Here is a 27,439-nt window from a genome sequence, read left to right as displayed (position 1 = left end):
TAATTAATGTTTACAAGAGAAAGAAAAAATCATCGTATCTACAGTAGACTTAGAAAATTTACTTCAATGATGATCTGTATTCTGTACTTGGATTTTCTACATACAATTAAATTCAATGCACGTCTGGGCTACTTAGGAAATAAGAACAGCAGATACCATTTGTTTATATTGAGCTTTATCGCAGATCAACAACACTACTTTTTACAAAGACAGCAATTTTCTCAAGATCAAACAGTGAAATCTGGTACTGAAATGCAAGACTATACGTTGTTTATAAGGACAGCTTAAAACATTAATTATAAAAAATATTATGTATAAATCAAACACTCTATTTCATTTTGAAGATAGACACAAAATGGAGTAACTCAGCAGGTCAAGCAGCATCTCTGGGGAAAATACATAGGTGAGCTTTCAATCGGGACCCTTCAGACTATTCAGACTTCAGTCTTAAAAACGGAGGGGGAGAGGGGGGGGGGGGGGGGGAAAAGGGGGGGGGGAGGGAGAAGGGGGGGGGAGGGAGAAGGGGGGGGGGAGGAGGGGGGGAGGGGGAGGGAGGGAGGAGGAGGAGGAGGGGGGGAGGAGGAGAAGGGGGGGAGGAGGAAGGGGCGGAGGGGAGGAGGGGGGGGGGGGGGGGGAGGAGGGGGGGGGGGGGGGGGGAGAGGAGGAGAAGGGGGAGGGGGGGGGGGGGGGGGGAGAGGGGAGAAGGGGGGGGGGGGGGGGGGGGGGGGGGGGGAGACACTTTTAAGATGTATAATAAAGTTTAGCGGGCATTTTCCCTGACCCTGAAAACTCCAATGAGCCAATCAAAATGCCCAGTCAGCAAAGGAGATTGCCTACGGCTGCCCTCGACTGCCTGTAACTAAATAGCGACCCCACTCCACTGCACTACGAGTCAAAAAGAACTGTGCCGACCAAATTTTACTCGCGGAATTTTTTTTCAACATGCAGTAAAATTATCCGCGTCCTAGCTGAGGCCACCAGTATTCGGGAATTTCCCTCGAGCATGAAGGAGAGTTCCAGTGAGCTTATCGGATCTCCTCGGACCTCTTTTCGACCATGCTGCGAGTACGAGTCGAGGGCAAACTCTTCTAAACTCGCAGATTAGGTTGCCGCAGTGGGACAGCCGCTTACTTGTGCCAAAGGTATGCTATAGTTTATAATTGAGAAGGTGCATTTTTTGTATATTGGATTACATCATTCACTTGCAAGCTACAAAATCTATCCTGTCCAAATCTGTCCAAAACAACAGAGTTTACATATTCATATTTTGCATTTGTACAGTCAGCTGGAAGGATTCACAGCAGGACATCAGTTGGGTATTACCCATACTTCTCTACTCATCCATTCAAATATAAAACGCATTTGCTAGATTTTCTGACATTCACTATCCTTGGAACACTGAACATGACAGTTTACTTCCACCCAAGCATTCTGGAATGGGGAAAGGGTAAAGGGCCTGTCCCACTTACGCAACTTTTTCAGCGACTGCCGGCACCCGCCATAGTTGTTACAGGTTGCCGAAAATGTTCAACATGTTGAAAATTCAGCAGCGACCAGAACAAGGTACGACTCTTTGGGTGACTACTCACGACCATTCAGGCTTCACCCCGCGACATGTCTCCAGGGTGTAGCCTGTATGGTCGTGAGTAGTCTCCTAGTCACCCAAAGAGTCGTAGCGTCTTTCTGGTCGCCGCTGAATTTTCAACATGTTGAAAATTTTCGGCGACCTATGATGGGTGCCGGCAGTCGCCGAAAAAGTCGCGCAAGTGGGACAGGTCTTCATGTACAGGCATTCCCAGATTTACGCGAGGATTACGTTCTGTGAACCCTTACGCAAGTCAGATTTTATGCAAGTCGGAATCACTGAATCTGTGTCCGTACTCACAGAATATGACCTGTCTCTGTGGTGTCCGGGGCACTTTCTGCGGCGTGCGGCCTTCTGGGTAAACACCGCCACCATTGGCGGCTTGAGTTCCATCTAGTTGTCCAGGCACTTTCTGCAGCACGCGGCCTTCTGGGTAGGCACTGCCGCCATTACCAGCTTGATTCTAATGTAAACTAGTGATCATACAGAGTTGTGGAAATTTCAAACTGCTTTGATTGCACTAGGGACGGAGCAGAGAATTGTTTACCCAAGTGTGAGTTTATACAAGTCGCCTATTGTGCAAGTCAGGGATTGTCTGCATTCAATGTTATTTCAATACTTCCCTTCAGATAAATTTCCTTTAGAGTTCAGGCAAGTACAAAATGGAGAATCACGTTTGACTTTTACATGACTGACTAAAAGTACAAATTGGAGGAATTTCAGCCCCAAGATATAAACCAGATTCCTTGTGGAGCTTATTATTTCATACACTTGGGAACTCGCACTAATCAATAAAGTGAAGATGCCGTGCTTCCACCAATATGCACTGCTGTAGAAAAATAGTTGTTGCATCCACCAGATGACCCAAGTCAGCCAGGAAAAGCAAGTAAAAGCAAATATGTTATAACATTCATTCGTTTTATCATGATAGTGCCACCAGCCACAGAATATCAAATTATATTCTACCCTGGCCACAAAGTTATCAGAACCCTTTTGATACAGGAAGCATTAGAATCAAGTGATTACATTAAAATGGCATTTTCTGATTTATATCTGGTTGGAAAACCAAACAATTTCAAATGGGTTCTCCCCACTTAGGCACAATGAGGATCTATTTATCAAAGCCCACTTCGTGTGAGATGGGGGTTATCAATTAAATAAATCTGTTCAAAGCAAGAGATCTTGCCGGTGTAAACTGATGCATAGTTATAAATCAAAGCTCTCTCTTCTTCAGCTTCAGTAGGAAAGCGATGCCAATTCTTTCGAGCTGGAAAAGAAGAAAGTAATCTTCAGATCTTAAAGTTTCTGTACTGACTTACAACATTTGCAAATCTGAATTGAATAAGGGAAATAAAATGTGCATAAAGTGACATTGCCAATGCAAGGAATTGCTTCATTTATATCTTGGAGATCAGAAATACTGTAGAGAACAGAAGCAGGTCAAGCCAGGTATTCTGTTAGTTAATGAAACACGAACAATTAATGCAAGGGTGATCTCCAGTCTGAGATCGCCGTGGGTGAAGGGGAGAATAATCATAATGAGGTATCCAAATATCAAACATCAAAACTACAAGAGCAGGCTCACAGATATCAGACCAGATAAACATAACTTCAAATGAGTTAAGGGAAAAAAGGGGGTCTGAGAATTGGCAGCTGATGTGCCACATCAGGGAAGAAATTAATGAATAACTTGCCTTTAATTGTTTAGCTTCTTTTTTTAACAAATAGCCTGCCTTTACCCTGCTAAAGTAGGGCATATTGAATGGGGAGAGTGGTAGTGAGAGTGAAAAACAATCTTTCCTAACCTTTACAATTAGTACATTATAAATTTTGATGCTGGCATACTTGATCATTCTGCTTTTGCTCTCAGTCCCAGTTTTGATGAGAACAGATGGCGACAGTGTAACAAACAACTTGTGGTAGTCTGCTGCCCCTTGACTGCAGGAAGATTGTACTATTACTCTTAGGATCAAAAGCTCTCTCCAGAGAGGGTGGCACAGTGGCTCAGCAGTAGAGTTGCTGCCTTACAGCACCAGATACCCAGGTAAGATCCTGACTATGGGTGTGGTCTGTACGGAGTTTGTACATTCATCCGGTGACCATGTGGATTTTCTCTGGGTGCTCCTGCTTCCTCCCACATTCCAAAGACGTGCGGGTTTGTAGGTTAATTGGCTTCTGTAAATTGCCCTAGTGTGTGGGATAAAACTAGTATATGGGCGATTGCTGGTCGGCACGGACTTGGTGGGCTGAATAAGCGAATTATCTCACATGCTCATACCTTCATTAACAAAAAAGTCAGCCATGTACCATGCCACTTTTACAGCATTGCTGGAATGTGGGATGTTCTTTTTCAGGTCCCACTCATAAGGATTTTTCTCAGGATGCCACTGAATTCCATAAACTGGATATCTGTGTGCTGCAATAATACAAACCAACCGTCACTCCCTTCACCCAATCAATGAACACAACAGTTCTCCACATATATACAGTTTATACAGAAACTCATTGCAAACCATACTGGGAACATGCACTCCAACTATAGACAATCAGCTTGAAAACAATTTGATTTGTTCTTTGTACAAGTTCCTAAAATTACATGATTCGGATCAATGACTAAAATAGCTGCTTCCCTCACCCACAACCTTTCAACAGAATGTAATTATGCTTCATAATAATAATAATAATCAACTTTATTACGGACTCAAGGTCCAGCAAGGGGCAACATTACATTAAAAAATGCATTGCATATCAAATATCATATATATATATATAAATCATGGTATATCACAAAAACATAATTTATATTTAACAAAAACCCCCAATACTTAAGTTAAAAATCCAGATTAAAAGATGATCAATATCCTACAATGAGACAACGATACCAGGGTCTCCACAGCTAGGATTCGTAGCGTGTAGTGCTAACCCTTATGTTTGTCAAGGCCACAATAAGCACATTTTTAGAGTCATTTATCCTGCAAATGAATTTATACATGTGGTGTCTTAGGATAGCTTCTAAAGTACTGACTCCTGCAGCCACAAACATATTACTGGCACTACACCATCTAGGTTGCCTTAGCAGTGTTCTCATGGCATCGTTATATGCCACCTTTAGTCTCTGCAAACTTGTCTTTAAATAGTTCGACCACAGGTGCGCAGTGTAGAGGGGTGTGCAGTATGCTCTAAATAGCGACATCTTCACCACATCTGCACACGCACCAAATTTACGCAAGAGGATATTCGCCTGTACATACAGCATGCGTCGTTGCCTATAAATATCCTCATCATCTGTCATTTGTTCTGTAATAATATGCCCTAGATATTTTATCTTATTACAGACACTAAGATTGTTGTCAGACAATTTAAAAACAGGATATTTTAGGCATTTATCCTCTTTGGTTCTACAGACCATAACAGCACTCTTACTAGCATTATATTTAATGTCATGTTCCACACCATACACGAAACATATAGTATGGAGCTGCTGGAGACCAGCGCTAGATGGACTAAAAACCACAAGATCATCTGCATACATAATATGGTTCATAGAAAAAATCAATACAGTAACAACTGACAAACTTCAATGAGAGAAAGCTATTTAGATTAGACATTGTACAGGAAGACTGCAGAATGCAGAATTAATGCATATGTGCTTGTGCACCCGAACAGTTGCTTTTTTTTATTGTACGCTGACACGTTTTTTTATCAGTGTGCAAATTACATACACTCCATGGATCAATCATTCTATATGCTTGGTTTCACTGCCAAGTTAGTCAGGAGACGAAAGTAGATGGAACTAAACAGTTGTACAAATATTAAAATCACACCAACAAATTATTTGTTGAACAAAAAAAATAAATCAATGAATGAACTAAGTAGAATTAGATCAACTTCCATTAATGTAATCCAAATCAGGCCTTTTTAAGGAGTTTGGGAAGAGAGATTTATTTTTTATAGGATCTGGGGAGAGGGTGTAGTCATTTTTGGTCCAGTACTGATCTATTTAGACCAGTCAGTTGTACATACGCTAATGGTTTAAATGTTAAAAAATAAACTGTAGTAATAAAGTTGCTTTAGATCTCCAAAAATAAATCAAATAAAATTATTAATAAAAATCACCCAGGCTTCCAATTAAGTTATTCTTAGGAGGGACAGTATATCACAATCTCCCATAAAAAAAAAGGTGTTTTAATAATTTACTTCACGATGAGGACGTCTTAAGCATCACCAAAATAATGGATGCCTAATTATTTGAATTTGAAAATGGAGCTCGTCCATACTCACAGAATTTTGGAAGGTCACTGGAGTAATGCACCAGTAAATGAATATGGTATTTAAATATTAAAGAAAGCTTTATTAGACGGGCAAGTGGACTCTGGATGAATGAGGGAAGTCAGGAACCGAATGCATAGTGTACAGCTGGATAATGATAATTTTCATCGATCACCACCTAAGTGCTTGTTTCTCCACACACTCCAGTACCAAAATAGCCATCTGACTGTGTCAAATAATAGGCGCTTTTAGACATAGTAATAATTAAAAGGGAAAAAAAAAAACACAGCAGTAATTTACTTTCTTAAGAATAAAATAAAACACTGCACGATCTGTAAGAAGGAAATTCCTGGATTCCCAGATTAGAATTATTAATTTGGCTGTACCTTCCATTGTAGATATAAATTCAACCCCTTGGTTGTCGGTATTAGTAGTCAAGACTTTGTAGAAGTTTTTCAATTCTGGATTGCTTGTAAAATTCTACATTTAAATACAAACAGGTATTAATGCCTGTCCTCAACATATTTTCAACATTGCTCGGCTAATTTGGGTAAAGTGCACTACTTCATGGTGATATAACCTCTTCCATTTCACATGCCTTGGCACAGAAACCCTTGGTGAGGATTCTCTTTTGCAAATTTTTATCGGGTGTTTGGCTTCATATCCTCCTCACAATCCAAAGGAGGACACTTGCGAGAAACCTCACTGGAATCTCCTCTCCATGTCAGTCATTTGTGAGGAAGTACAAATGCGAAATAAAACCAATTAAGATTCTGTTGTTTTGTTATTTTGTTACTTGTCCAGAAGACTTTGATTTGTTTGCTGGTATTTGCTTCAAACAATCGCATGGTGCACAAAATTGACTTCCTCATCAATTGCCCCATTGCCTACCTGGACTCCCAGACTGATCCAGCCCACCACAGGAATGGCCAGGATCTTCCCCTGTGAAAATCTTTCCACTATTCAATCTGGGCACTTGCCCAGACCATACAAAAGGAATAAGAAAGATCCTGCTGTGTCAAAAAATCCCAGCGGCAAAGGATAACTGAACAAAAGGGGTTGGTATCTCCAAGCTGCCAATGAAAGTCAGGAAATACTATCTTCTTGCATTGTCGTGAGGGATGGGCCTGCTGATAGCTGGGAGGTAACTGGTTAGCGATCATCATCAACTTGTTGATTTAACAACCTAATGACCAAAGACAAAGGATCAACAGTTTCTGAACCAACCTTACGTTAATTTGGGGTGTTATTCACCATCTCCTGTTTTTTCATCCGCTAAAGATATTTATTGTTATTTACTAGCCTTTATTGCCATCTTTCAGCAAGCTCTGCCCTTTTATCTTTCCAGCCTTCCACCAGTTAATGTTCCCAGTTCTGACAAAAATTAATTAACCAGAACCATTAACTGTGTTTCTCTCTACACAAAATGCTGCCGGAGCTGAGCATAATGGGCCTGTCCCACTTAGGCTGTTATTTGGGCGACTACAGGCGACTGCCACAAAATTTGCAACATGTTGAACATTTTTCGGCAACATTGGAGACAATTTTTGCTGCCGTAGGTTTTCGTAGGTGCTGTCGTAGGTTGTCGCCAGGTGTCATAGGTGAATTCCATTAAAATTTGTCCCTGGCAGTCGCCTAAACAGGACAGGCCCATTAGGACCATTTTCTCTATTTGTTTACAATTCCAGTATCTTCAGTGCTTTGCTTTTGAAATCAATGAAAATGATTGAGGTGAAGATCGCCCAAGGGAAACAAAGGATTGAGATGCACATGCTCGATTACTGGACGGGATCATATGACCTGCCAACTGGCAATAACATGTGTAACTGGTCACCAACCCCCACCCCCTGCGCTGCTAATTGGAATCAGTGAAGGAGGGCACATGAAGTGAATTTGTCCTCTGGCTCCTTAAATAACTTTGAAAAGTGCAACACACAAATTATTGTGGAATAATTCCATACATTTGTACGATTTATCCAACTGAAATGCCTTGGTACATTGTGGCAAATCGAGTACACTTGAATGAATGAATGAATAAATAAATTAATGATAAATGAATAAATTAATTCATTCTTTGCATGCATGCCCAAGATCTCCCGTATGGGACAAAACATAAGGTAAGTCGTCTATTTTACATATAAACTTGCTTCTTAGGATTACTTTAATCAAAATTTCATCAGCAAAAATGTGATTATGTATATATAAGAACTGGCATACTGGATAACAAATATACATACTGCCAATATAGGGTTTAAATTCGCAAACCGCAACGTTCCAATCGATCGCGTTCCACAAAATCTCACTCGCAAGATGATTAAAATGGCCATTAATTTACAGGAATTAAACACTAAATTCCTTCCATTTGGCTTTTAAATTCATGACAATGAGATTTAAAAATCATGTTATATAGTGAATTCTTGTGTGAATGTTATTTGGACACTTAGGCTATTTAAAAATGGTAACATTTTCTTAAGAAATGGATAGATGTTTAGATCTAGTAATTGAATTTTGTAATTCGCTACAATTAGGTAACTAACTAATGATATGCTTAAATTTCAGGTAATCCAAGTAAGATTGTTTCATATTTGTTTCAGAATGTTTCAATCTATAATAACTGAAAATGTCATTCAGTTCTCTTAATCTTTAAGAAAGTTATGGGCTTTTGACTGTCCTCGATCACAGCTTTTGAGTTAAGTCAATGGAAAAGCAATAGGGAACAAGATGTTAATTTCAGAGTATGAAAATGGCCATAACTTTTTTAATACTGATGATATGAAAGTGAATTAGGTGTCAAATTAAACTTATGTTATGTTTTATCTGATGGAATAAATTGCAGACTTGATTTCTAAAATATCAAAATTTTGAAACATTGCTAACATTTGCATTTCAGTTAAAACATTGTTATTTTAACAAGCTGAAATAAGGTAACATGTAGACAGAAAACATACCTTACAGAGCAGTCTTAATATGTAGGCATAATCAAATGGTTATGCTATTCATTAACTTTATAGCACATGTACAAGAGCTCTACAGCTAGAAAGTGCTAATTACCAGACCTTAACAGAAAGACTCCAGAAGTGAAAATTTGCTGTTAATGGTTCTACAGCCAACGCATGCATCAGATTTTCTGGAAAGTTCTTAAACATCCTACTGCCTGCGGCATCTGAACAAATTGAAATAAATGAGTTACATTAATTATTTTTCTTATTCATTATTGAATTTTTTTTTTCTTTACAGAGAACCTCATACCACTGAACATGTACTCCAAGTAGTTTTATGCTGGTTTTTTTTATGTCAATCCAATGTCAACTTTATGATGCAGGCGTAAATTCCTTATTTTCTGTGGATGTTAGTTGTATATTTACGTTCATTTTTATCTATTATGTTGTCTCCCTTCCAAAATAAGTTGCTTTAAACTAAATTGTGGCACGATGGTGCATCGGTAGAGTTGCTGCCTTACAGCGTATGAGACCCGAGTTTGATCATGAAAACGGTTGCTGTCTGTACGGAGTTTGTACGTTCTCCCTGTGACCTGCATTGATTTTCTCTGTGACCTTTGGTTTCCTCCCACACTCCAACGACATACAGGCTTGCAGATTAATTGGCTTGGAATAAATGTAAGTTGTCCCTAGTGTGTGTGGGATAGTATAATAAGTTGGTCGGTCGGACTTGGTGGGCCAAAGGATCTGTTTCCGTGCTGTATATCTAAATTAAATTAAGTATATAAACTGATTTATAGTATTTTCACAGTGCAGTTAAAATGCTTCTGGCGATGATCCGGTTTATTTGCTACCTAGCAGTTTATTTCACAGAATGATAGCTTGAAACTTGCAACAGCGACAAGGCTTTGCTAGGGTCCAGACACATTCAATACTGTCGAAGCCTATAACAGATAAGAAATACATCTTGTTGAGGGCTACAAAGATATGTTGGTAGATCTGCAAAGCATTATGGAAATGATTTATTCAGTATATATATCTGGGTCCCAGCATCACACGGGAGGGCTGGTCACCAACGCAATATTCCACCTCTCCACCAATTCCAATACTGCTCGCCAGTGGAGAGGGGAGGGGGCTTTCTGTTGCGCTAGTATGGGTGTTGCGGGACGAAGGTACTGGTTTCCAGAGGGCTAGCATAGACACTTTGGGCCGAATGGATTCTTGGGCTGGCAGCCAACTGTTGCAATGATTTTAAAAGCCAAGCCAAGGCAAATAATTTGGCTGCAGCCACCTGACAACCAAAAAATTCACCACCTGACAACCAAAATTCATTTTGTGAACACAAACTACCCTGAAAAAAAAGTTTGTGAACTTATTTATGACCCTCTTGATCTTTTAAATCTCTACAAGGTCACCCCCTCAACCTCCCATGCTCCAGTGAAAAAATACCAGCTTATTCAGGCTCTCTTTCCCACTCAAGCTTTCAAATCCCTATAACACCATCTGGATTATTTTCTGTTTCCTTTCCAGCTCATTGAATTCCTTTCTATAGCTGGGTGACCAGAACCACACATAATACTCCAGGTGCAGCCGCACCAATGACTTGTATAGTTTTAATATGGCTTCCTAACTCCTGTGCTCAATAACCTGACTGATGAAGACATTGGTGCCAAGAATAAGGTCCTTGAGCCAGAAAAACAATATTACCGCCTTAGCAATATCATCAAAACAACATTTGCTGGACCCCTGCTGGAAACAGATGCAAGGAGCTTTGTCTTTGTACGAATAACGGTTCCAACATTTATTTGGGAATTCCCTCATAAACAGGTTTGGGGCAACCTTCGTGACCATAATGTTTAAGAAAACCAAGCTGCAGCAAAAAAAGTCTTTAATAGATCACTTGATGATAAAGAATTACCTAGATTACCAATAGCCTGAATTGTTGGAGATTCGGGATTTATGTTCATTTCGAAAGGCAGGGATTAGTTTAAGATGTGTCAGCTTGACTTTTTGTAGGAGAGCACGAGTCTCACAAATCCAATTGATTATTTTTTACGGAGGTAACTTCAAAAATTGATTAAGGCAGCATGGTAGATAGGGTTTACATGGACTTCTGTTAAGCTTTTATCAAGCTTCTACTGGACTATTCAAGAAGGTCAAGAGATCCAAAGTGTGTTAGCAAACTGTTTTACACTTACAATGGCCACACATTTCATTTCCAGGATCAAAATTAGCTCACACTCCCAGTCAGTATTTTACCTTTGGTGAATTTTAAAGGAAGAGACAGATTACGGGTGTTTGTAGCAATCAGAAGTTTCTTTTTACTGGTAATAACAGTCAGCTCTTCAAATCCAAGACACGTGCCCCAGATTGGAAAATGAGTTCCATTGTCATTGACCTATTTAAAACAAAATCAGAAAATTTGCAGTCACTGCTATTCTTTGACTGAAACAGAAACTATCAAAATGCCATCACAACTGGTGTCTTGCATTCATTGTTCAAACGTGTTTTGATACTACATAACTTAAAATGGTAGGTCCACCTTTGCAACAGTTATTCCAATGCCTGTACATTAGCAAACAAAGATGTTGGAGCCACATTTAGGTTGGTTGCTGTTACATCCACCCTTCCTGCTTTCTTTCTGTTGACTGCATTCTGAAATTTAAACAATATCACACCCATTTTTACATGTTGTATCCCTTTTGAAATGACATTGTGTAATTCAATGGCATGTAGAGCTTTTTGCTCTGGACATTGCAGCCAATAATGATTGGAGATACAAGATAAATGAGGAAGGGTCTGAAGAAGGGTCTCAACCCGAAACGCTACCCATTCCTTCTCTCCAGAGATGTTGCCTGTCCCGCTGAGTAACTCCAGCATTTTGTGTTTATCTAGGGGACCTAATAGACTCCTAATAGCTGAAAAAATCTTGGTAGAATAAAAAATGGAAAAAGCAAACACTTTAAGAACTAGATTAGATTAGCTACTGATGTTCTTCACATTTGTTATAAACAATTTAGAATTTATTGAAATTGCATTTCAATCCACCATGTGTGCAGTTAATGGCAGAAAATAGAGCAGCTGCCTCAGTTCCAGTAACCCAGGTTCAATCCTGACCTCCGGTGTACACAAAAATGCTGGAGAAACTCAGCGGGTGCAGCAGCATCTATGGAGCGAAGGAGATAGGCAACGTTTAGGGCCAAAACCCTTCTTCAGATCTCCGGTGAGATCTGTAAGGAGCATCCCTATTTCCTCCGACACTGTGTAAATTTGCTCTGGGGTACTCTAGTTTCCTCCCACTTCCGAAGATTTGCAAATTGAATGAATGAATGAATACTTAATTGAAAATTGGTACGTTAATTGGGCACCAGATGAGTAATAGAATTGGAGAGTTGATAGGAATTCAGGGAGATTAACTGAGATTAATGTAGGGTTTTGTATCTGGATGTTTGATAGCATGAACTGAGTGGAGCAAAGGGCCTGCTTCTGCCGTGGGTGATATGGACAGGAAGGGAGCCCATAGCAGAATATCAAAAAGTAGATAGAATTAATTTTAGATGTTCAAGTTCATTTTTGTGCAGAGGGACTCTCTAGAACTCAATGTTGCATTAACACAAGTTGTTAATTTGAATACTATTCCACCTGGGTAGGCTACAACCCAACGGAATAAACACAACATTTTCCAATTTCAGCTTATCCTTACCCCATGTATTTCCCTCTTTTCTCTCCTTGCAATTCTCCTCTGGTCTTCCCATTTTTATTCCCTTTTCCATACCAACTCCATCCAGCCACCGTCACCCTTTTGTGTCTCACTCTCCCTCTTGGTTCCATCCACCTATTTCTCCCAAAGATGTCTCCCATCCGGTTCCATCAGCCTATATTTTTGTGCCTGCGTCCATTTTTCCTCATCTGCCTCTGTCTTCCAATATAGAAGATAATATTTACTATACCAACTCTAGACACCCTCCTACCCATTATCCCTCACCCTTCCTTAGAAACATAGAAACATAGAAATTAGGTGCAGGAGTAGGCCATTCGGCCCTTCGAGCCTGCACCGCCATTTAATATGATCATGGCTGATCATCCAACTCAGAATCCCGTACCTGCCTTCTCTCCATACCCTCTGATCCCCTTGGCCACAAGGGTCACATCTAACTCCCTCTTAAATATAGCCAATGAACTGGCCTCAACTACCCTCTGTGGCAGAGAGTTCCAGAGATTCACCACTCTCTGTGTGAAAAAAGTTCTCCTCATCTCGGTTTTAAAGGATTTCCCCCTTATCCTTAAGCTGTGACCCCTTGTCCTGGACTTCCCTAACATCGGGAACAATCTTCCTGCATCTAGCCTGTCCAACCCCTTAAGAATTTTGTAAGTTTCTATATAAGATCCCCTCTCAATCTCCTAAATTCTAGAGAGTATAAACCAAGTCTATCCAGTCTTTCTTCATAAGACAGTCCTGACATCCCAGGAATCAGTCTGGTGAACCTTCTCTGCACTATGGCAATAATGTCCTTCCTCAGATTTGGAGACCAAAACTGCACGCAATACTCCAGGTGTGGTCTCACCAAGACCCTATACAACTGCAGTAGAACCTCCCTGCTCCTATACTCAAATCCTCTTGCTATGAAAGCCAACATGCCATTCGCTTTCTTTACTGCCCTGCTATTGTACCTGCTATTCCCTTGTCCACTTGTCACCCACCCCCCCCCCCCCCCCCCCCCCCCCCCCCCCCCACCCCACATTCCTCTTTACACTGGCCATTTAATCTCTCCACTCTTAATCCAAATTTAAGGTCTCAGGTTTTAAACATCGATATTTCCAACCAACCCCCACAACTACCCCCCCCCCCCCCCCCCCCTCCCTCCCCCTTTTTTGTGAACTTAATTCATTAAACCTCTTCTGAATTCACCTGGGGTCATTTAATGGTTCACCATAATCACAATTTTTTTCTCTGTACATCTAAATATCACATTTGGATACAAAAATGAACATAAACCAAGAGAAATTACCCCAAAATTAAGTTTAGAAAAAAAAAAATCACAAAGATGTATATATTATATATTAATTCAATTTGCAGAATCTGTCCATTTCCCTCCACAGATGGGAGCCACTGTGTTCCTCCAGCAGTTTGTTTTATTTTTGCTAACTGCCTGTAACTTAGATTTGGGTTTTTCAAAGAACTTCCTATCCATGTTGCCACACTTCCACTGGTAATCTTAACTCCTATACAGAAACTTTAGAAAAAAATAATTATTATTATTCCATTTACATGAATTTACCCGAACTACTCCATTTTAACTGTGTATAAAAAAAGTTCTTATGTGTATAGATCTTCCATACTTAATAAATATGTATTCTTACGAACAAGTGCAATTACCTGTATGGCAAGATCATAAAACAGAGATGCAATCTTGGAATATTGTGAAGTTTCGAGATTTACCGCACCACCTGGAAAAAGCACTCTGAAAATAAAATAATCAGCAGGTGAAATTATTAATTTACAGCAACTTTTTGAAGTATATATATCATAACAGCTGAGGAACACTGGGGGAAAAACATGTTGAACTGATGTTAACTCCAATAAGGAATAATCCATTTGACTTTGTCCTCACCAACCTACTTGACATTATTTACCTACTTTAAAGCATAATTTGAAATGAACATCGTTATTCCCAAAGCCATGCGTTCATTACAGGATATATGACGTACTAACATTACCATGGTGATACAGCACAAAATCTGTCCCTTCAGACCATGCCGAATTATATGCCCCATATATGCTGGTTCCAGCTACTCATATTTGGCCCACATCCTCTAAACCCATCCTCTCCATGTACCTGTCCAAATGTCTTTTAAATGTTGTTGTAGTACCTGCCTCAACTATGTCCTCTGGCAGCTCATTACATATACCCACCCCCCTGTGTTAAAAAGGTCCCCCTCAGGTTCCTATTAAATCTTTCCCCTCTCACCTAAATACAATGATACAATTTATTTGTTGTCATTTGAACCTCATTGAGGTTCAAACAAAATTTGGTTTCTGCAGTCATACAAACAAGAAAAAGAACCAAGACACAACATAATTTACACAAACATCCATCACAGTGAATCTCCTCCTCACTGTGATGGAAGGCAAAGTCTTATCTCTCCCCTGCACTCCCCATTCTCCTCATATATGTGTCATGATTTCCCCAACTCTGTGCATTCACCCTATCTATCACCCTCATGGTTGTATATACCTATATATAATCAACCCTCAGCCTCATGTGCTGCAAGGAATAAAGTCCTAGCCTGTCTGTCCTCTCCCTGTAGCTCAGGTTATCAAGTCTTGGCTACATCTTCATAAATATTCTCTACACTCTTTCCAGCTTAAAAATCTCCTTCCTATGTTAGGGTAACTAAAACTGAGCACAATACTCCAAAGGTGACCTCACCAACATCTTGTATAAACATAACATAATATCCTAACTTCTATACTCAATACCCTGATAGATGAAGGCCAGTGTACCAAAGCCTTCTTGACCAAGCTATCTACCTATGACAATCTCCCAGGGAATTATGTACTGCACCCTTCGATTCCTCTGCTCTAAAACAGTGACCTACCATTTTCTGTGAAGGTCCTGCCCTGGTTTGACTTACGAAAATGCAACACCTCGCACTTATCTGCATAAAATTCCATTAACCATTCCTCAGCCCATTAACCCAGCCGATCAAGAATATCCTGCTGTATTTCTGATAATCATCTTCACTATCTACTTCAGCCTCATCTGCAAGCTTATTAACCAAGCTTATTAACCATGGTGAGACCACACCTGGAGTATTGCGTACAGTTTTGGTCTCCAAATCTGAGGAAGGACATTATTGCCATAGAGGGAGTGCAGAGAAGGTTCACCAGACTGATTCCTGGGATGTCAGGACTGTCTTATGAAGAAAGACTGGATAGACTTGGTTTATACTCTCTAGAATTTAGAAGATTGAGAGGGGATCTAATAGAAACTTACAAAATTCTTAAGGGGTTGGACAGGCTAGATGCAGGAAGATTGCTCCCGATATTAGGGAAGTCCAGGACAAGGGGTCACAGCTTAAGGATAAGGGGGAAATCCTTTAAAACCGAGATGAGAAGAACTTTTTTCACACAGAGAGTGGTGAATCTCTGGAACTCTCTGCCACAGAGGGTAGTTGAGGCCAGTTCATTGGCTATATTTAAGAGGGTGTTAGATGTGGCCCTTGTGGCTAAGGGGATCAGGGGGTATGGAGAGAAGGCAGGTACGGGATACTGAGTTGGATGATCAGCCATGATCATATTGAATGGCGGTGCAGGCTCGAAGGGCCGAATGGCCTACTCCTGCACCTAATTTCTATGTTTCTATGCCTTGTACCTTCTCATCCAAATCATTGATATAAACCATAAACAGCAATGGGCCTTACTTCAAACCCTTAGTCAGCTACCTGGATCCCATGCAATCTAACCTTCCAGAGCAACTTACCATGTGGACCCTTATCAACTGCTTTGCTGTAATGTAATGTCCATGTAAGCAACGTCTTTGGCTTTGCCTCAACCATTTTGGTGACTTCTTCAAAACCTCTTTGAATTAAGCATCCACAATAATAACCTGCAAGCATGTGTCCATTATACCCAGTATTTCCTCATTGCCTTTTTTTTTTAAAAAAAGAGCATGCACTTGCCCATATTAGTTTAATAATGAAGCATGAAACCCACAGGTAACCAAAGAAGGATAAAGTTCAAGAAACAACATGTGTGCTGTGGATTAGAGCAGGAGATCTAGCACTTAGCCAACCATCATGACCTCTGAGAGTTCTTTGGTGCTATCAAACCAACTAGGTCCAAATGACCAAAACCAGACAGAGCCAATAACAAAGGAGAGCTTATCGCAGATAGAGCTCCCCGAAAGGAGCACTTTGAAGGTCTTCCTCAATCAAGAATCTGTTGTGATACAAGATTCTTGGCTTCATTCCACAGCACATTGGGGCGACACAGTTGCACAGCGGTAGAGTTGTGCCTTACAGTGCCAGAGACCCAGGTTCGATCCTGTCTACGGGCCTGTATCTCTAAAGTAAACTAAAAGCTGGACAGCACAATTCTGCTGCTGCCCCGGGCCAGCAAGCGGATAAAACTGCCATGCAACAACTGGAAAACAACATCTCTGCAGCAAGCAAAGTTTCCTGCTGAACTACCACAAAATGCCAGAGAACTAATATTGAAGTAAATTCTTGATCTCATCACCCTCACCCAGAATAAGGAAAGTGTGGCAAGCAATCTCAAAGAGGTAGTAATCATGACAATCTTGAAGAAAAAATAATAAATCCAGTTGAGATAACTATCCAGGGTCTGCCTGGTGCCTAACACGGAGAAAATAATTTCCAGTATCCTCCTCACCACCCCATCGCAGAGGCTGAACAGCCCCTACAAAAATGCAATCCAAATTTCACCCATCAAAATATGGACATACGAATTCAAGGATATATCAACCACCGACAGCCATTGTACGGGTGATTATTGGTCAGCATGGACGATGGGCCTGTTTCCACACTATATCTCTAAAACTAAAAATAAAACTAAGATCTGTTATATCGTGGTCACAGAAAAGTCTTATGGGGCTTTTTCACGGGGCGACTTGAGGCAAGATGTGACCAGAGTGAAGTGGTCGTGGTCTAGCACGACATCATACGATATAACGGGGGGGTAGACAAAGAGTTCCCACGGTACTCGGCATTTCTGTTATTTGTGCGAGTGACTTGTCCGTCTCCCGAGCTTACCCGTTAAATCTTGAATGAGCATTGTAAACTGTCAAGTGCAATTAAATCATCACGTGGCACAAATGATGTCACTTTTTTCTTTCACACACTATAAATATCCTCCCTGAGAGACATGATTCCAACCTCAAACACAGAGGGTGTAAAAGCTGTCTGCGGCTTTTTTACTTTGCAGCTGCAGGGCACAGACAGACTTATAAGAGAAGTTTAAGTTAACTGCAAAAACAGCACTTTTACATCTATAGCATTGTATGTTTTTAAATCTTGGATAACATTAAATGGTTCTCCTGTTGATGAAGTGATTTATCGTTATATATACTCACATGAGCACCCGGGATACTCCGCAGCCTTCGTCTCCAGCAGGTTCCGTTTTCTCTCCCTGTTTCTATAATCCTCTCTGGATTTATCGTAGAGAATCTCGTTAAATTGGTACCATTCTACAAGTTCCCCTCTTGTTCCCTGGTGAAGTTATATGGCCTTACCTTTTGCCATCTTCCCTTTACATAAGCGTCTGTAGAGGCTATTCCTACAACGGCTACTGGGGAGGCAATCTGAAATCCACCTTGCTCACCCACTCCCTGCTCCAAGGAGCCCACAGGCACTGTTATCTCTGGCATCTCCTGTTGCCTCTCCACCTGTCTCTCTTGCTGCGTCTCCTCCTCATTCTCCTGCATGGCAAAAACCTTTCTGACACGCTTTTACCCCCTTTCTTTGAGCTTTTCTGGGAGCCATCTCTGCGTGTTCCTGTTAAAAAGATTCTCCAACAATGACAATGAGGTGGGACGTCCTCGATGGACAGATGTTCCATTGGCGATATTGAGAACACCTTTTTTACTCACCTTCTGTCCCCTCTGTCCAGCTTCCGGGTTTACCGTTCGCAGGAGTTCCCACGGTAACCGCAAGAGTTACTACGGATATCGCACTGGCCACTACGTTCATATAATGTTGCAATGCTCAACCACAAGTGTACAAGTCACTCTTGGAGAAATTCAAGCTTGCTTGAATTTTCTCCCGAGTACTCAAGTTACACGATTACCTGCCGTTAGCGCCACGGTGGTTCACGAATGCCGTACTGTTATCGCACGAGGTTCCCACGATGTTAAACTCTGGTTACCTCTTGCGTCAAGTCACCCCGTGAAAAAGGGGTTTTAAGGGGAATGGGGAGAGATTGTTGTACACATCACACACTTTATTTAATTAGAAATAAAGTATGATGGCCTGTTACATACATGTTCCAGACTCTCAGCATAAGATTTACCACTTTTATCCTACCTTTAAATTTAAACTAACTTAAGTCTTGCCATGACTACAATGTCAATATGGTTGCAGATATATTGGCTATAAATACAACAGATACATCAAATAAATAACATTGCTTAATTGCTCAATTAAAATCATTGCTTTATACTTTTAAAGCCAATTGCAGCAGCTCAGGATTTGTTTTGAAACTGTTTACTAAAGTAATATCAGCTGTCAGAGTACTCCTGGTCATGTACTACAATAACAGCTGAACACTCTCTGATCATTACATGGTCAAAGCCATGAAAACTAATTCACTAAACCTCTCAATAACTATTGTTGATTTTTTTCTGTAAAATGAGCAGGGTACTTTATGTAACACTCATTTATTACTCTTTAGCTTACAGCAAAACATTTATCTTACCGTATGCTTTTCTCGTTATTTTTCAAAACAAAGCTAAATCATAGCAGGTTGCCAACAGGACATAACAAAAGCTAAACTTTTCACAACACTTTGTTAAACTAATATCCAAGTATAAAAGCAAATCCATTATCATTTAATAAAGTACTCACCCATTTAGAGAATAAAAAAGTTTCCGGTATTCAGCTTCACTCAGATTAGTACTATGAGGAAGAGAAATATCAACATTAGACTAACTTTATTTTATTTGAAAATGTTGCCTGCAGCCAAATAGCTTCATTGTAGTAAGTAAAAATCCGAATTTAGGTCAGGGGTGTGTGTGGCAGACTCAGCTAAATACACAAAATAAACAACTGAAACTGAGTATACTGGTTATTTGGTATAGAGTTCATCACCACTACAATTGAATGAACACAATTGCAGTGTTTAAACAAATAAATGTCATAGGCATTTGTTAGATTAAAAAAAGACACCTCAATAACAGAACAGTACAGCTCAAGGAGGGGCCCTTCAGGCCACAATGTTTGTGCCAAACATGATGCCAAGACGCAAGTCTGATCCGCCGGCTCATAACCCATATCCCCCATTCCCTGGTAATCTATTTGCCTATCCAAAACAGTTTCATTAGCTTGATTTGTGAAAGGCATTGGCCTTCAATAAGCAAGAGTTGGTGACCATGTTCTCAATGAGCAAGATTCTAGCCCCTTGCTTCCCCATATCCATATCCATTCCATTACGCCCAATACGTTAAATCTGCTGGGCCTGAAAAATTCAAGTTGTTCTTGCCTTCATGTCTTGACTTTTCCACCACACAAGATTAACAAATAGAGTAAGAAAGATACCAAGTCTATTAACTCATTTGTGATGTTGCTTAAGTGATATATGCATTCACGGTGAAAGTGACAAACCTATCAATTGAAAGGGGGTTTCTTGTCTGGAGATTAAGGGAAAGAAATAATGTTTTGATTTTTTAAATATACTTATTGTTTTATTTTGATATTTTTTACCAATTTCTTAACGGTTTATTGCAATTCCAATTAATTTTGTTATTTTTCATATTTTTAAAAACAGTTCTTACTCATGGGAAGCTTACTCTTTTGAATAGATTATGATTATGAATAGGCAGCACTCTCTGGGATCAAAGAACTAAAATATTTTTGTCCACAGAAACACAATTAGGTTACCAAATTAATTGATCTGCAAAAGATAATACATGACACAGAAAACATAAATCTGGAATAGTACTTCAACATACAGTAAAATTACAGAATAATGTGCAGGATCAAACAGAGAAAAAAAATCGCACAATTCTTTTTGCATGAGTATTATTGTCAAAGTGTCAGTGATACAGTACGGTAAAGGGCCCTTCGGCCCAACTCTACTATGATGCCCTAGTTCCACTTACCTGTGATGTTCCATATCCCTCCAAATGTTTATAACTTCTAAACCTTTCCTGTCCATTAGTCAATAATCAACTGCAGGGTAAGTTGGAGGAACAGTGGAAGAAAGAATTTGAAGAATTGTTTAATGTTGCAACTATGAGACTATTACATTTTTGGGTTTTGGTGTTTTTGTTAATGGCCTACATTAAATGAATCTGAATATGACAAATGGTTGAGGCCACAAAATATAAAGTTAATGCCAGAAATGTGCATGATATAGGCATGTTGAATGCAAACTGGATTTAAAGAACATAGTCAGCAAAATAAAACAATGACAATGCATTGAGATGTTATCTTAGAAAAACATCTTAAACATAAACAAGTTCTACAAATATTTAAAGTTGGATACTAATTTAAACATGGGGAATTCTGTTGTGATCGATCCACAATACAGCAGTTCCTCCTTTGTAATAAACAAAGCCCACAAGGGGAAAAATAAATGTAAAGGGCAGTCCATCCCAACCTTATGGGTACAACTCTTGCTCCAGCAGATTCTAGGTATTTAACATACGATGCAGCAATATAGCTAGAGCCAAATTTTGCAAAAGTCCCAAATGTTTCCTGAGCCAGAACACCTAAAACAAAGGAAAAATACAAGTATCAATAAAAAAAACTAAAAATGCATCGGGAATGCTAAAAGCAAAATATTGCACATGGTAGAAATTTTAAAGCCCAAAAAATTAAAACTCAAAGCAGAATAGACAGCATCTTTGGCAAAAGGTTAAGATTTCAAGTCAATACCGGTTAAATATGAAATTCTAAATCTGGACTGATTTATACCAACTGTACATAACAACATTTTCAAAATTTAACAAATTCACTTCCAGTAGTCCTATTGAGTCTTCAAAGACAATCACAGCTGAACACAAGGGAAAGAGTGGACAACTTGTATGATAATTCAAGTTTAGTTCCTACTTTTATCCAGTTTCACGAATCCTTCTGTAATACAATCCACATTTAATATTACTGTATAAATATTGTCTGTACTGTACTTATCCTCAAAGGAGATACCTACTGTGGAAGTACAGTGATTTACTGAATAACTGGGGTTCAAGTTATTGGAGTTACTTTGAGGCTGGATGAAGAATCCAATGGTAAAAATGACAGCTGGTGAATTTAAAATAGTCAATCAAATACTAGTAGTTCTGCTATAACATGATAGTTGCCTTCCTAAAAAAACTCACGTTATAGAAATTGAGTCATAAAGACAATTGTGTCAATGGGGAAAGGGAGTTCAAGTGTTTCCAACTCACAATACCAAAGTTATTATTCCAGCAGGATTAAAAAAAAGTTTTTTTCAATAGAAAATATTTATTTTTATTACTGCAACCTAAATATACCAAAGATTGTATGTTGTTTAAGAGTATTGTTGCATATGTTAGTAGAAGCAATTGCTTGTCAATTTTAATGCACAACACACAGTTCAAGCAGCAGCTGCATTCTTAAGATAAAACAGTATCTGATTAATGTAGGGATGTTACATGAACACAGTGACAGCTTCTTTTTAAAAACAACTTGGCATTTTCCAGAGCAGCTTTTAAGTGGTTCCCTAGTTCCTAAGCGAAATTGTTTTATAACCAATTTGGCTAGTGTAACAGATAGATTTCCCTTCTTCATCACTCGTGTTATATCCAACTAATGTTATGGAAAAAGGACTCAAGTGCCAGAGTAACTCAGAAGGTCAGGCAACATCTCTGGAGAAATAGGTGACATTTTGGGTCTGGACCCTTCTTCAGACTGATTCTTGCCTGAAACATCACCTACCATGTTCTCTAAAGATGCTGCCTGGCTCTGCACCGGGTTACTCCAGTACTTTGATTTCTTTTTTGCAAAACCAGCATCTTGTTTCTTCATGTGATGGAAATGCACATTACAATAGAGCTACCTGTAAATCAAAAATAAAGGAGCTCGCTCTGGTAATAGCAACCATGAAACTAGAGGACTATCGTACCAATAGTTATTAATGTCTGAAATGCTGGCAAAGGTATCATAGAAGAAGAATTTAGGGACAGTGTCAGTGATTGCTTCTTAGAACAGTATGTTGTGTAAGCTATGCAGGAACGGCACGGTGGCGCAGCAGTAAAGTTGCTGGCTTACAGCGCCAGAGACCCGGGTTCAGGCCTGATCTGACAAGTCGGATGCTTGTCTGTACAGAGTTTGTACATTCTCCACATGACCTGTGTGGGTTTCCTCCGGGATCTCTGGTTTACTCTCACACTCCAAAGATATACAGATTTGTAGACTAATTGGCTTGGATAATTGTAAATTGTCCCAAGTGAGTGTAGGATAGTGTTGGTGTACGGGGATCACCAGTCAGCCGAAGGGTGGACCGAAGGGCCTGTATCTCTAACTAAACTAAACAAATTTGGTTATGAGCAAAGAGGAAGAATTAGTAGGAAATGTTGTGGTCAAAATGTATTTTGGGAGTAATTTGCATATAATATCAAAACAAACAGTTAATTGTTTCTGTCGGCATATCAATAGAAAGAAGGTGGTTAAGGTTGGTGTGGCCTTTAAGAGAACAAAGGCATCATGAAACTAATGGGAAAAAAGAAAAGGCTGATAAGCTAAATCTTTTTTTTTGCATCAAAATTCACCATGGATATATATCCCTAGGATAACAGACGAGCTAATTTCTAATAACAGAGATCCAACATAAAATTCCCAATCACTACGGATAAAATAATAGTAAGATTCGCAGGTTTAAAGTGGAAATATCACCAGGACCCAGTAGCATGCACCGAAGAATGTTAAAGGATGTGGTATCAGAGAAGATGGACATATTATTCAATTTTTTTCAAAACTCACAGAATTATGAGAGGGTATCAGAAGATTGGTAAACCAACCAATGCGAGTTCCTTGTGCACAATGTAAACTAGACAGAAGGCAAGGGACTGTAGGCCAAATAGTTTAACTTATAATGTTGGCAAGGTACTAGACTCAGTAATTCAAAGATAAAATAACAAATTAGTTAGGAAAGCAGAATATAATCTTATCTAGCAAACACGATGCGATGAAAGGTAAATCGTGTTTGTCAAAATTGCATACATTTTTTGAAAATATAACCAGGTCAGACAATCAAAAGGAACCTATAAATGTTGTGCATTTCGATTTAGTTTAGTTTAGAGATACCCAAAAGGCAAATGACAAGGTGCCACATAAGAAGCTGAATTGTAAATTAAGAGCCTATGGTATTGGGGGAAATGTTAGCACAAAGTAAAAACTGTCTGTCACATGGCGAACAAAGAATTGGAATAAATAGGTATTTTTCAATTCAAAGCAATGTGGCCAGTGGACTACCGCTAAGATCAGCTCTTGGCCCTCCATTATTTACAATAATGTTCTGGAGAAGGAAACAAAGTGCAAGGTTTCCATGTTTGCCAATGTTATAAAAATAGTTGGAAGGACATATTGTTGATGAGGAGGTCATTGTGATTCTGAAACAGGATGTACATAGATTGAGAGACTTGGCAAAAACCTGGCAAATGAAGTCTAATGTGGGAATTGCAAGGTAAGTGCACTTTGGTAAAAGGAATTAAAGAGATTACTTTCTAATTGGAGAGAGATTGCAAATTAGTGAAGTTCAAAGGAATCTAGGTGGTCTGGTGGATGAATAATAAAAAGTTAGCAGGTAGGACCAAGTAGTTAAGAAAGCAATGGAATTGCTTCAAGAATTAGGAGCGTTTGATACAGTTGTACAGGGTGTTGCCGTGGCCCACCTGGAATACTGCAGCCAGTTTTGCTTCACTTGCATACAATATGATACAGTATTATTGGAAGTAGTCCAAAGGAGATTCGCCAGGTTAATTCCAGGGATGAGAGAGCAGTCCTGTGAGGAGAGGCTGAACAGTTTTGGTCCGCACTCTTTGGAGTTTCGAAGAATGAGGAGTGACCTTATTCAAACATACTAGTTCCCAAGGAGTCTTGAGTGTAGATATTCCCTCAGTTTGGTTATTCGCTCAAGTTTCAATAGACAATAGGTGCCATTCGGCCCATCGAGCCTGCACCGCCATTTAATGTGATCATGGCTGATCATCCCCAATCAGTCCCCGTTAGCTCTCCCTTGAAAGTGTCCAGAGAACAGGCCTCCACGGCCCTCTGAGGCAGAGAATTCCACAGACTCACAACTGTGAGAAAAAGTGTTTCCTCATCTCCATTCAAAATGGCTTACCACTTATTCTTGAACTGTGGTCCCTGGTTCTGGACTCCCCCAACACCAGGAACATGTTGTTCAAGAAGGAACTGCAGATGCTGGAAGATCGAAGGTACACAAAAATGCTGGAGAAACTCAGCGGGTGCAGCAGCATCTATGGAGCGAAGGAAATAGGCGAAGTTTCGGGCTGAAACCCTTCTTCAGACTGATGGGGGGTGGGGGGGAGAAGGAAGGAAAAAGGGAGGAGGAGTTGCCCGAGGGCGGGGGGATGGGAGGAGACAGCTCGAGGGTTAAGGAAGGGGAGGAAACAGCAAGGGCTAGCAAAATTGGGACAATTCAATGTTCATGCTAACCGGACGCAAGCAACCCAGGCGGAATATGAGGTGCTGTTCCTCCAATTTCCGGTGTTGCTCACTCTGGCAATGGAGGAGACCCAGGACAGAGAGGTCGGATTGGGAATGGGAGGGGGAGTTGAAGTGCTGAGCCACCAGGAGTTCAGGTAGGTTATTGCGGACTGAGCGGAGGTGTTCGGCGAAACGATCGCCCAACCTCCGCTTAGTCTCCCCGATGTAAATCAGCTGACATCTAGAGCAGCGGATGCAGTAGATGACGTTGGAGGAGATACAGGTGAACCTTTGTCGCACCTGGAACGACTGCTTGGGTCCTTGAATGGAGTCGAGGGGGGAGGTGAAGGGACAGGTGCTGCATTTCTTGCGGTTGCAACGGAAAGTGCCCGGGGAGGGGGTGGTACGGGAGGGAAGGGAAGAATTGATGTTTCATGCAGCATGTTTCCTGCCTCTAGCATATCCAAGCACTTAACAATCTGTTTCAATAAGATCCCCTCTCATCCGTCTAAACTCCAGAGTATACAAGACCTCATCAGCAGTGTGTTGTAATCGTTTGTAAACCCTGACATAAAGGTCAGTGGGGTCTCGATCCGAAACGTCGCCTACCCGTGTTCTGCAGAGACGCTGCCCGGCCCGCTGTTACTCCATGTCCTACTCTGATAGAAAGCAGTGTTAGCAGTAGCGCTGCCAGTTAGACCAGTATTGCAGCGGGGATATGGTGGAGGAACACGGAAATTACAGCTAAACACCACGGCCCATTATTTCCACAACAAGTAATGCACCATTTTGAAGGAAAAAACTCGCCTCCCTTACCAATTATGGGTCGCTGGTTGAGCGCGGCAGCTGAAGGCAGCTGGTTGAACGCGGCAGCTGAATGTCGGTGCCAGTTCACGTCCAAGTAAACACACACCAGCAGTGCAAAGACGTGCGGCCTGGGGATCTCCATTCTCCTCTTTATAAAATCACCGTCAAGGCTTCCGGCAGCCCCGATTCACGGCGGCCGAATCCCTGCAACCCAAAGCCTATCCGATTTATTGTTCCCTTCGGACCAAAGATCATTGAGCGGATCTTTGCTTCGGACCAAAGTATCTTTGCTTCGGACCAAAGTATCTTTGCTTCGGACCAAAGATCTTATCGCTCTAAGATCTTTGCTTCGGACTGTGACCCAAAGATCCTTGCTATTGGACCTTTGCTGTGACGAGCTGCACCCTTCTTCCGCACCTTCAGCACTCGAGTTGCAATGTCGGCGAAATCGAATCGATCACATGCTCAAGCAGCAGAAAAGTCGCAACCCAAGATTGGTTCCAATACGGACGAACTCATTTAGCTCGTCGAGTCGGTACGATAAGAATAGCTTCGTGGTATTCGCCGATCAATTCCTCGCATGCCTGCAAATGGTTTCTTTCTGATCCATTTCCAGCTTTCACCCGAACACTGCATTGAAAGCTGCGCTCGTTTTTATAATTATATATAAAACTAGAAAATGCTGGAAACGCAGTATGCAAAACAACCTTTCACAGCTGTTTCTTATTACAGTAAAAACGATCATCTGCTATTGAACTATCCAATACTACAATAGTCAGGGATGCCAACATTGGGTGAGAGTTGGGAGTGAGAACTTGCGAGAGACCAAGCCCGAGGGAGTATAGCGACCGTGTGGGAGGAGGGGACCCCCCTCCCATTGGTACGGAACATTTGCATTTTTCAGCTTGAAATTGTGCAATATGGTGCATATTGTAGCGAGTCTTTTAACTTACACTTGAATGCAATATGTATGCTTTAAATTGGATTGAAGCGTTTTTGAAAGGGGGGAGGCTGTGCGATCACTGATCACTGGCTTTGGGGGTACCCGGTGAGGGAGTGGAGCAACTGAGTGGGGATAGGGTGTGGAAGGTTAGGAACCTTTTGAAATTTGATGTATTAAAATCATGTTTTAGTGCACTGCAGAAGTATGATTTCAATGTTTTTTGTATTAAGTATTTTTTAAGAGGTAACTATTTAAGGGGTAACTATCCACACAAAGAGTGATGGGTGTATGGAACAAGCTGCCAGAGGTGGTAGTTGAGGCAGGGACCATCCCAACATTTAAGAAAAAGTTAGATTGATACATGGATAGGGCAGGTTTGGAGGTATGGACCAAAAGAAGGTAGCGTAGCTGGGACATGTTGGCGGGTGTGGGCAAGTTGCGCCGAAGGGCCTGTTTTCACACTGTATCACTCTATGACTACATTATGCCTCCACCATGCATGAATGCTTCAAAATCAAGTGATCA

The 27,439-nt window shown here is 40.5% G+C and overlaps 1 protein-coding gene across 1 annotated transcript; it reads right to left on the bottom strand.

The window, feature by feature from the left end:
- Positions 1-713: 713 nt before the first annotated feature.
- Positions 714-27,077, bottom strand: LOC129696262 (gamma-glutamyl hydrolase-like). The gene is made up of 9 exons (XM_055633989.1): positions 25,981-27,077; positions 21,131-21,242; positions 19,378-19,428; positions 14,171-14,255; positions 11,053-11,191; positions 8,911-9,017; positions 6,241-6,334; positions 3,864-4,001; positions 714-2,852 (listed from the first exon to the last, which is right to left on the bottom strand). The coding sequence occupies exons 1-9, from the start codon at positions 26,111-26,113 to the stop codon at positions 2,704-2,706; spliced, it is 1,008 nt and encodes a 335-aa protein (XP_055489964.1). The 5' UTR covers positions 26,114-27,077; the 3' UTR covers positions 714-2,703.
- Positions 27,078-27,439: the final 362 nt, after the last annotated feature.

Source organism: Leucoraja erinacea, chromosome 4 (assembly GCF_028641065.1).
Source record: "Leucoraja erinacea ecotype New England chromosome 4, Leri_hhj_1, whole genome shotgun sequence".
Lineage (NCBI taxonomy): Eukaryota > Metazoa > Chordata > Chondrichthyes > Rajiformes > Rajidae > Leucoraja > Leucoraja erinaceus.
Note: the sequence above shows the minus strand (reverse complement) of the source record. Positions and strands in the feature narration are given on the sequence as shown.